This window comes from Oenanthe melanoleuca, chromosome 4 (genome assembly GCF_029582105.1).
Source record: "Oenanthe melanoleuca isolate GR-GAL-2019-014 chromosome 4, OMel1.0, whole genome shotgun sequence".
In the NCBI taxonomy this organism is placed as follows: Eukaryota; Metazoa; Chordata; class Aves; order Passeriformes; family Muscicapidae; genus Oenanthe; species Oenanthe melanoleuca.
Genome location: NC_079337.1, coordinates 35,434,422 through 35,446,699, shown reverse-complemented (window position 1 = coordinate 35,446,699; position 12,278 = coordinate 35,434,422). Strand labels below are relative to the sequence as shown.

Below are 12,278 nucleotides of genomic sequence, written 5' to 3'. Positions count from 1 at the left end.
AGGAAATGTTTTCACTCAAAATAAGGAAGAAAACTGAGTTATGTGTATTTATTGCTGTAAGAAACTGTTTTATGCATACACCACTTACAGTAACAGCATTGCCTTCAGCACCATTATGTGACTGATATGGCCATTGGGCAGAATTGGAAAACCTTATGAGGCTGGGTCAAGATCTGTGAAATTGTCTACAGCTTGCAGGATGGGGAAAAAAACCCAACCCCAAAATAATCTGGATAATATAAAAATGTGGGTTTATGGAATTTTTATGAGGTACCAATCGGTTTTTTTTTTGTTTGGTTGGTTTTTTTTTTTTGTTCTGGATTGAACAAGTCAGTAGAAGTAGCTTTTTTTTCAGTACCTAGATAAAACTAGGTCATTTAATTACCTTCCTAAAGTTTACTAATCTCTGGTCTTTCTAGTATTCAATCAGTGTTTGATCATTTATCTTATGAGCTGGAACAGTTTGAATGAGGACATAGGGAGAGATTTTCCTATTGATTCTCCCAACCTAATACCCTTACTGATATCACTATATTTTTCCCAATTTTTAGTGCAATAAAGATCAAATCGAGCTTAAAATTGAACCAAATATAAAGGAGATATTATACAATGGAGAAGCAAGCATTTTCCTTGTACACAGAAGTATTTCCAAATAATAAGTCCCAAAAAAGTGTGATCTCACAGAGGAAATTTCCTATTGTTATAATGAATTATGGGGGTTTTAACAAAAAAATAAAAATTTAAGACCTTATCAAATTCTTAATTTTTCAGATATTCTGCCTCTTTTTCGAGAAGATGCTCCTGTTGTAATGGGGACTGTCTTTATTACGAGTCACTGTAGAGAATTCAAAACATAAATCATTTTCTAGTGAACAAATATATTTGACATAACATACATTCTTTAGGAGTGTGTGCTAGTCAGTAAAAACATTCTATTTCTCTTGACTATTTCTTCTCTGTTGCAAAAAGGAAAGTTTACGTGTATTGAAGTCCGATTTCACCTTGAGAGGCAGATGGGTTACTATCTCATCCAGATGTACATTCCGAGCCTCCTGATTGTCATTCTCTCCTGGGTGTCATTTTGGATCAATATGGATGCAGCTCCAGCCAGAGTGGCTCTGGGCATAACAACTGTACTGACCATGACAACTCAAAGCTCAGGTTCACGGGCATCTCTTCCAAAAGTAAGCTAAATTTCTTTTGTTTGTACTATATTAATCATAATGTTATGTGACAAACACTTTCTGTCAACCTTATGTTTTTAATTATTAGCATCCTGTAATTTTCTAAACCAGATAAATAATTTTGAAATATTTAGGGTTTTTTTGATTCTCCAAATATATTCTATTTCTCCCCTGTCTCAGCTGTATAGCCAGCCACATATCTAGTTAATGCTATAAACCTTAACAAGTAGTGGAAGTACTTCTTTTAGTAAAGTACTTTTAATACTACTTGTTGAAGTAGTATTCCATAAACCCTGCTTAACAATTGACTGGCTCTTGCTTTTTCACATGCCAGTATCTGACGACATGCTAGCAGATATGACTGAAATTCTAAAGGCCATAGATTCTTACCATAGATTATCTGTTATATTCCTTTCTCAAAACTGCCTAAATTATGAATTAGCTCACTAGTTATAAACACATTTACATTAAAATGTATAAAAATGTGAACCATAACGGCTCCAAATAGTTGCATAAAAATAAATCTCAATACAATGAAAATCACTTAAAGTTTATTTCTATGATTAACTATTTCCATTTTCTGAGTTGTTGTTGCTTTAAATTGTTTCTATTTCAAGGCTTATTCCTTGACCATCTTCATGTGCCACTGCAGCAAATAGAAATAAAATGTATAAAATAAAAATATACAAGCTTCAATTCTGTATTAGTTTTAACATGTTATTTTTAGATTGTCTAATTAACTTTTTTTAAGTAAAATAGATAGCTTTAACAGATTTGAGCATTCTTTGTGTGCTAAATATATGGAACTGAATGCATCCAAAGTTAGCATCAACAGATAAAATGGAATGCTCTAAAAACCCATTTGAAACTATACATTTGATTTACAATGTCTATATTAGCAGAGAATGAACACATCAGACCTCTCCACCTATCTCCTTTCTTCTACCTAAGTTTTATTCCAGGAACTTTCAGCCACATCCATTTTAATGTAGGAATTCCCACTGGTCCCACTACAAATTATTTTTTGCTTCCTTAGTGTCATTCACAGATCTCAGCAGGGCAAATGAAGGAAAAGCATCTGTTTTTTGAGGATTATTTAATTTGTGATGTAATACACAGTACACTATAAGGAACTGTTAATGATTTAAACACTTTTTGTAAAAGAATACTTTTTTCACAAAAAATTAACATTTATAGATTTAATTGTTCTTATTATTGTCTAACTTTCATAAAAAGTTTTTTCAATAAAAGTATTGTTGGGATGTGGAGATATTAATGCACTTCCTTCTGCCGTGAAACACTAAACTTCACATCTGTGGTTTTAGCATACTCAGGCTTCTGCTGCCTCCTCTCCTAGGTGTCCTACGTCAAAGCCATTGACATCTGGATGGCAGTGTGTCTGCTCTTTGTATTTTCTGCACTTTTGGAGTATGCAGCTGTAAACTTCGTGTCGAGGCAGCATAAAGAACTTCTGCGATTCCGACGCAAGAGGAAGAAGAGCAAGGTAAAAGTAACGTGTTCACAGCTTCTAAAGGCTCTGAGTTATGCCAGGGCACAGGGTTAGTCTGGTGAGCATACTGCAGCTTGAAGTGGCAATAGAAATAAAATGGCAGCACAGCATACAATTTGCTATAGGCAGAGGGTCACTACAAGGACTATGAATTGCATAAATCCAACTTGAATACTCGAGGAGGGATTAAGAGGGATTTAAATGAGGTGTGGGCCATGTGGGAGCCATCTGCACAAACATGAATTTCACTCTGTTAGAAGAGTTAGGTTATACTTCAGTGAATGAATGTTACTAGTATTTGCAGCAGTTTTGGCTACATTGAGGTTCAACAAATGTTGTTTCCTAATTTCATTCTAGTACTCATTTCAAAGCCTTAACAGCTGTGTTTCATGCAAATATTTTTTAATACACAAAGTACTTATTCAGATAACATTATTGGTAAAAAAACAAATATTTTACTTTAAAAGGTTGGTAAGTTTGGGGTTTTTTTCCTTCTGTCTGTAATTTTGTTTTAGCTGTTCATATTATTAGTAAGAAATTTAATTATAGTAATGGTATATTAGTGCTGGACCTATACATACTACCAGTAAAATAACTTACTACCAGTGTGCAAAGCCAAACAGCCAAGGCTACAAGTTTGAATTCTGAAATCTGTGGTTAAATCAAGTAATAAGGAAAATTTCTTACAAGATATAATTCCTACTTCAGATTTTACAGAGTGTAAATAGTTCTCCAGCCTACTTATTTAATGAGTATCCCCCACACACACTGATATCATGCAAAGCCTGTCACTATCAGTCACTATCTAGAATATTACTAGTGGATGAAAGTCTGACCATAGCAACACAATTCTGTTCAACCATCTTTCATTGCTGAAGGCTTAGTCTACTGCTTACATCACCAGGAGAAGGTATTTTACAAGTTTCCCTCTTATTTAAAAGATCCTGAAGGCCTGCACTGTTGTAAAGCCTACCTAAGCAGTCTCTGTTAATAAGACTCTGTGTTAAAAAGACAGTCAGGTGAAAATGACATTTTCATCCATGTCACTATGTGTTGAGTCCCAGACTTCTTCAGCTGTGCAGAGAAACTCATGTAGTGTAGACTGGAGGATGTTTCAGACTGCAAGTACCTGAACTCAATGTTTGATCCTGTGAAAAATGTGCTTCTTTCTTCCTGCTGAGAGTAGCAGAAAAAACAACAGTTTTGTGACAAGGTGCTTGTTCTTGGAATATGGCAGCTCTCAGAAAGCTGTCCTAAGGTTTGGAATGGGAAGAATGGGGTGGGGCAGACATTAATTACTGGACAGGGGGTAGGTAAGTGACAAGTGAATTGTGTATCAAGCAACTGTGCTAAGTGATACTTTATGTCACTATGCTTTTAGTCCATTCATCTCTCGCCTTGTATTATTATTTCTTCTGGATCTCAAGCAAATTTACCACATTCAGCTTAAGTGATATCTTTCTTAAATGCAGGTCAATATTATGACCACAGGACTAGGGACTAGCAGGTGGTATCTTCCTTCCTCAGAATCAAACCAAATCTCTTTCCTGCTCCCTTTTAGCAAGACTTCAAATTCACCAAAGAAACTCATTCAGCAATCACAATCAATTAAATTTCAGCTTAGAGGTATGTGAGAAAGGAACCACAATATGAAAAGTACTTCTAAGAGAAGACCTCTTAAAGAAAAAGGTTTGTGCATGAATAACCACACTGATAAGTGTTTTTCTGGATCATGGTAATTTTGAATTCACACTTAAAAGTCCTTATTCTAATTTTACAGTTCATCAGACAGTCTTTAGCTTTATGTAGATTGCTTGCTAAATACTCATAAAATTACAGGATTAGAATTAGAAACATTACAGTGTACAATAAAGTACCAAATACTTCACTGTGATTCTGAAGGATGGAGACACGCATTTCAATGCTTTTCTTCATAATGTGCTTCAGGTGAGGGTATTAAATATATTAAATATATTTGGGGGTATGGGGCTTTCCCTTTTCCCTGTACACCTATGTTTCATCATGGGACAAGCTTCTCATTCTAAATTTGCCACGAAGTGCTTTGTTCCTATGCAAGGTTATAATTTTAGAAAAATAGTAATTTTCAGAAAATATTCATTTAATTAGATATTTCTTAACTCACATTCCATGTAGAGCTAGAGCTCTTGTGCAGAGTTAACCCCTGAGAATGCACCTTCTCAAACTCTAGAAACATCTCAGCTTATTGCTTCTTTGTTTCTCAATGTTTTGTGAAACTTTTCCTTGCCCAACAAGTACCCAGGACTTTTTATTTATATTACAGCATGGAGACTTTATCTCTCAAAAAGAAATTTGGATCACATCTTAAACCCTCTGGTATACAAATAATAAATGACGTTTTACAGATTAAAAACTGCAGTTAATAACTTGCCTTCCCTACCATGAGTGTTATTGTTTATTCACCTCAATTTATAACATGAAATGCAGGCCCTAGGACTATACTCAAAGTGATTGGTTTTACTTCTTCTTTTATCTTTCTCAATGTCAGTTTCTATAGCTCATAATTATAAAACTTTGAATGTTTGTTATTACTTTGGACTAGGTCAAACAGCCACTGGCTCTCAGGGATTAGATTGTATTGACTTTGAAAACTACCATATACTAAGAAATGTTCATTTGACCATAAAGTCAAGAGGTGAAAAGAAGTTATGTAAAAAAGCTGTATTTAAAATAAACTTCAGGGGCTTCCTTGAACAATAAATCTTTTTCCTTGGCAAAAAGAAAAACAATATTCTATTCAGTATTTATGTCCTACACTATTAGAGAAATAAAACAGATAGGTTAACTTGTTCATTCTGTATGATTACCATCTTGGAACATTTAATTAAGATCAGGTTTTTCTACCAGGTGAATTCTAATTCTTGAATACAGATTTTTTTTGCCACTGGCATTTTATCTACAAGGGTACAGCAAAACTTCTAGTGATTTGATGTGTTGCAAAAGTGTAAAATTAGAACAATTTGGAAATGTTTCATTTCAGGTATGTGTAGGGCAGCTGAAGAATTTTTAACGTCTATTTTTTTGTAATTAGAAAGATAATGCTTGTTGCAAGAAATATTTATGTTTACCAAGTAATCAAAGCAATAGCCCTATGATTGAATTTCAGTGTCTTTGGGAGGTAAGTAGATCCATTTTCCTGACTTAAGCAAAGATTGCTCATACCTAATTCATCACAGACAAAAAAATTCCACAAGCTCCCCTGAAATCTATTCCAATTGTTTAAAAAGTTTGTTTTGGTTTTTTTACTGATGTGTTTTTTGGCCTCTTGTGGCTTGTCTAGAAAGGACACAGAAATCAGACTGTTTCATTCCTTCATGTACCATTTGCATATTTCCATTCAGTCTTTTCTATAAATATTCCCAGTGGATACAGTTTTTGGTTTTGCTTTTCTTTGGGCTTTGAGGTTTTTGTTTTGTTTTGTTTAGTTTTGTTTTTTTTTTTCTCATTCACCTTCCCAGGAAATTCTCCTAATAAGTCCATATACTTCCTGAAAACTAAGTTTGCAACATGAACAACATGAAACCTATACAGTAACAGCTAAAAGCAGTTGAAGGATCAAATGATGCAAGTAATAGTTGTTTATCCAAACTGGTTTTCCTTTTAAAAAACTTCATGTTATTGATCTGTATCATTATCATCATCTTCCCTATCTTTCACAAATTTTTTTTCAGAGCCCAATTCGGTTTTTACAGAACTAGCAAAAATTTTGAAGTGTCTGGGATTGTGTTATAAATTCATTTATAAATGAAAGCTCTTTTTGGAACATAATGTGCAGCCTACTCAATGCTGTTTTCCAATCAGCAGTATGTATAGGAGATTTTTTTTCAAAGGGTCTAATATCTTTATGATTACACAAATGAGAACAGGGGAATTTTGGTTCCCAGTTTGAGATTTATTTGATACTTAGTGTATGAGCCACAGCTCTTTGACAGAAAAAGAAACCTGGCCAGTGAAAAGAACTATTCAGAAATACTATGTTACCATTCCTTCAGAATGTTAATTATTAATTTCCTTCCTAAAAGACAAAAGGTAAAAAAAAGGCAGAATTAGAAGTCATACAGGGACACTGAAACATACATATGATCATAATTTTTCCTTGGTTGCATTTGCATTCTATGGGGAAAATATTAACTGGGTACATATAGTGAATAATAACAATTTGATTTTAGGTTAGCTATTATTTAGGTTTTGGGAATATTCAGTCTATAAGTTCTATTTTCAAAATCTAAAGATCACCATATCTTTAGAGAGGAAAATAGACATGCAAACTAGATTGTCCTTAATGGTAATCACACCTTTTTCTTTTGTTTTCTTTTTGGTCAACCATCCGTTTTGATGAAAGTATTTTGAGGGAGTTCTTGATGGAATTGAAATCAGTGAATCATTACAGCATAGCAATGGCTTGAGATGTGCAGGACGTATAGACGGGAGTTTGCCTCAAATCTACAGTACAAATTTAAGGGTAAACTATGAAGAAGATGTCCCATTGTCATAATGTGATATCCAACCATTAACAGAGGCCCTGTCCTTTTGTCTACAATGACATCTTCCCATGTGAACTTCATATACCTTCATTGCTACCTGTCTGTGATGACGTGAGATGTTAGTAAAGGTACTGTCTTGTTAATTTCATAATCCATTTTGATCTGTTTAAGTCTGGATTAAAACACAATACTAAAATTTTGTACTTTTTGTTGCACAAAACAACTCAATACCACTTTTCTTCTCAAAACTGAGCAATAAAAAAGATAACGATCAAATTACCAAAGTCAAGGCTTCAAATAAATTTTCAAGTTCTTAAAACACAATCAAATGGCTGTGGAGTTATTTTCAGCCCTTATATACATGTTATTTCTCAAGGTAACTGTATTACTAAGCACACAGACAGAAAACACCATAGTCACAAGACCACAAAATTCACAGTTTTCTATTCATTGATAATTAAATATTTTGTAGAACAATGCTGGTACAGAAGTAGATGAATTGAAATCATTTCCTTCAAACCACTAAAGAATTCTAACTTTCCTAATAAAACTTCTTATCTAAATGTTTTTTTCCATTCCTTAATTACAATAATTTTAATGCAGAAAAACTTTCAAGTTGTTAATTCTAAAGCTGAATAGGTGAAAAATGCATTCAAATCAAACTCTTACCAAAGTTCATTCATAATAAGATTTCTAAAGTTTTATCAAAAATCTATAATAAATAATTTTCTTTTCTTTAGTGATGATGCACTGAAAAGGACACAAAAGAAACAAAAGCTTCCTTATCACTTAAAAAAAATAATTTTATTCATTCAGCCAATATGCAGGACTTTTTCAGGGAGATTCACTGTAAAGGCTCTCAACTGGGTCATACAGGGTATTGTCCTGCAGATGATTTCTACATCTGTGGACTCAGACACATGCATTCTGAGACATATTTCTAGTCAAAAAGTGGGACTTTAGCCAAGTCAGTCAACAGAAAATAAGAAAAGGGATGTCAGTGATATAAATGCCTTCAATAAAGCATTCAAAGCTAGTACTGATGTTAATGGTAACTGCATCTTTTCTGCTGTGCACAAGCACCTTCAGATATTAATCTGAGGCAAACCTAGTGGTTTTTCCACATTATGAATCTGCTGGAAAACTTACAGAAGCTGAAATCTGCTACTCAAAAGAATCATTTTCTTACCTTTCTCAGCCTGTGCAGTCATAAGCATTATTTTCTGGAGAAGCATAAAAAGACAAAATCCTGAAGTGTATATATGAAGGTGTTTAAATGGCAAGTTTGTAGTAAATTCTCACAGTACATGCATTTCTAAATTAATATTTCTCTTAAGTGCAACATAAGACTACAACTATTCTAGAATACAACTACATAACTAGATTAAAGGTGTTATTTCCCATTCTTATCTGGCAGAAGAGGAACACTGTTGCAGTAATTAAATCTCTGTTCTATCACGTCATCAAATAATGATGATCCTATCATTTTGTATTTCTGTTTTTCATTTCCACAGTAAAGTCAGTCAGTGACTTTCCCTCCTCCTTTTCTTTCATGTTAATTTTTCTTTATTTTTTAAAGGCAAATTCTAATACAGATTTTAGGTACAGTAGCTTCAGTAAACTATCAGTCTCTATATTTACTGAATTTACATATATGAAGAAGTATTTCTGCTGAGTGATACCTACAGCTCTGCCAGATGGTCATGCTGATGGCCAAATAGTTCACTTCAAACTTAGTGAATTATCTGCATTTTTTTGTAGCTAACATGTTCAACTAATATTGATCATAAAACTTGGATTTTTTTTTAACAAAGTAATTATTTGATTGAATCTTTAAATGTGTTTAAAATTAATTCTTCATTTTAAAGTGTTTTTAGATTTTCAAAGTGTCACAGACATTTTCAAAATGAAAAATTTGGAACTTTGGATTTAAGTCGTTCTCATTGAGAAATTGCATTTTTATAAAGTAAGGACAAAGTAAAACAAAAATTCTTCTAACTATTGAATCAAAACAGTAATTATTTTACTTGCTTTGGCAAATAAATATATTTTAGATTTCCTTTAATTTAAGATAGGAGGAGCTTTAAAATATCAAAAATTCTCCTACAAAAGAAAAACTGAAAGCTCCTCTGTCAATTCTTTTTATAATACTTACAAAAATAATTTTTCAAAATGCTTAAGAATTAATGTAATAATTTCCATATTTCATAAAAGTGTAAAATCCTAAAGCAACTAGGATAAATTAGACACAAAAAATAGACATTCCTGAATTTAGCATTAGTAATGAAAAAATGGTGAATGCCATCAAAATCACATAATGATTCTTGAGTAGTCTTTGTGAAGAAGGAGTACACTGGAACATATTTCAGAACCAAATTTAGCCCTGACTTCACAGATTATGTGTTATTTATTTGTCTGCACACATGCCTTTTTTATCACTTGAGGATATCTAGATAAAGAGAAGTTAAACAGAAGCCTCCAGACACAAGATACATTCTTAAATTGTATGCCATGAAAATATGTGTATCTTCAGAACATCTACTGTTTCTGTGCCTTTTGATTAAGAATCACTTTCTTTTATAGTTCCCTGATCCTGAATGTCTTTGCCAGTTTTCCCCTGAACTGACAGAAGAATGAGTCAGAATAAAAATCTGGCCTTTAGCTTCCATTTCTTTTATTTTAAATTAAGACACTGCATGCTATTCTTTTTATCTGAGGCATTGAACAGCAGAAAGTAGGCATACAGATAAGGTTAATTAAATATACAGTGGCCAAATAGGCAGAATTCTCACTAATATAAAGAATGTGTATATCATTAGTGATTTTATGAGGAGTATCTCTAGAGGCCAGGATCCTGGGTTGTAAGGCAATGTACAGACTTAATAGCTGTTTTCTGAAAGACCAGTGTGAAATTTCTTCATTTGAAGACTGCACATTTTTGCTGTAAATAGGGAAAGAAATCAAAAGTTGTGCGCCCAATTACCACTAGTTTACTAGGCTTTCTCACTTCTCTAAATAGATTTCAGAACCTACAATCAAATAGAAAAATTCTAAGCTTGTTAATGATCCAGCAATATTTTTGGCAGATTCTGATAGGGATGAAATTTCAACAATTTAAGATAAGGTGTGGATTCAAGAAGTCAAAGAGGTAATGGTGCAACTGCTATTTAGCAGCAGGTAAGACATCTGTAAACAATATTTTTTTAAAAACAAAACCCTTCTTGCTCTTTTTCTTTCTTTTCTTCTTTCCTTCCCAGCAGGATGATGATACACGTGACAGTCAGTTCAGCATTACAGCGTATGGAGTGGGCCCGTGTGTGCCAGCAAAAGATGGAATAACACAAAAGGGGCCAAATAATCCTGTTCAAGCTGTACCAAAAAGCCCTGAGGAGATGAGAAAGGTGTTCATTGACCGGGCCAAGAAGATAGACACAATATCCAGAGCTTGTTTCCCATTAGCCTTTCTGATTTTCAACATTTTTTATTGGGTAATCTACAAGATCATCAGGCATGAGGACATTCACCAATAACAAGATTCAGGCTTGCAGTACATAAAGGTCTGGCTGTCACACTCAACAGGAGGCTTTTTGTTAGAAATGCACATCAGAGGAGTGATTGGAAGAGTTAAAAACAGTGAGGGGGAAAAAAAGGATCCTGCATGGCCTGCAATGAACAGCTACAGTGGGACAGAAGAATGACATCTGCTGTTCCAAACATTCCTTGTCAAACTAATTATTAACAACTTTTTCATTGATAATCACTCTCTACTGAAGCTTTATTGCCAAGTATTTATACATACTGTTACATAGTGGTATAATTGTACAGTACTCTTTGATGGTCCTTAAATTTTTTAAACTCTGGTGTATTTTTAATTTTAAAAATGTTTCCAGAATACCCTAGGTGAATCCCACAGTATTACAGAATAGATTAGTGTTTGTAAGTTTTATTTGAATTTTACAATATAATGACAAATTACTGATTGGAGAAAACAGTTTAAAGGACTTGATTTAGTCTTAAGGACAGTACTGGTGGTTTTACAATGAATATGTTTAACATATTTAAGTCATATAATTTATTCAATGTACTTCATATTACTGTTCCCCTGGAAGGTCTATGTTGAAATAATCTTAGAAAGCACAAGGTATACAGCCTAATAGTGTACATTTCATATGAGAAATATACTAAAATATGAAAAGTATTGATTCCTGCAAAGGATTTTTTTTCTTTTAATTACTTATACTTTGATAATAGAAGTATATTCTTTAATCTTTTTTATATTTTTAAGGTTTGGGGTTTTTTTCTCAATTCATAAAATTCATACACTTGTATAGACAAATTGCATCGAGATTTTGCACTGCTTCATTTTGATTCAATGCAAAGAGCTCTCGGACCAAAACTGAAAGCAAAGAGTCAACTGCTTCACTGAAGCATTTGGAGGATGAATACAGTTATGTTTATGCACATTCATCTCCTATATATTACATAATTACAGGAAGTTTAATTTATGAATGTGTCAAATTTTCTGACTCATTCTTTGAGGTTTGTTAATATGACTTAGATGCTGGTTAAGAAACACTTCACAACTTTGGAAAAACGTGCATCTCTTCTCAAACATAAAAAAAACCCTGTATGGTCTTTTACATTTACTGGATTTCATATTAATAAATAGGAGAACAACTATTAAAACTCTAAGAAAGATCTTCCCTGTTTAGGTTTAAAAAAGCCATATTAGTTTCTTCTTTGAATTGTAACACCATAGATCATATTTATGGCACAGTGTGCAGGCAAGAGTATTTACTTTTGTCAATCTATTGGCAAAACAAAACCTTGGTATGATGAGGAAATACAGCATTTAGAATTATTAGATACTCCAAGTCCAGTAGGTAAGCCTGATTGTCACTGCAGAATATTTTAATTTTGAACATGTTTAAAATGTGTGCTTTGCTGATAATCAGAATGTGTATTCAAAAGCAGAATCAGCTGGAGGCAAACATCTGGTGCAGTGCCAAAGGCATGGTGCACATGAGTAACAGAAGCAATGAAACTGCACTGGGATTGTAA

General features: G+C 33.3%; 1 protein-coding gene across 1 annotated transcript in view; it reads left to right on the top strand.

Moving 5' to 3' along the window:
* GLRA3 (glycine receptor alpha 3) overlaps positions 1-10,837 on the top strand; it is a 74,479-nt gene extending 63,642 nt beyond the window's left edge. Inside the window, exons 7-9 of the mRNA XM_056489666.1 lie at positions 970-1,184; positions 2,542-2,688; positions 10,478-10,837. Of these exons, the coding sequence (XP_056345641.1) occupies positions 970-1,184; positions 2,542-2,688; positions 10,478-10,747 (632 nt within the window). The 3' untranslated portion in view covers positions 10,748-10,837. The remainder of the gene's footprint in view (positions 1-969; positions 1,185-2,541; positions 2,689-10,477) is intronic.
* The last annotated feature ends 1,441 nt before the right edge of the window (positions 10,838-12,278 follow it).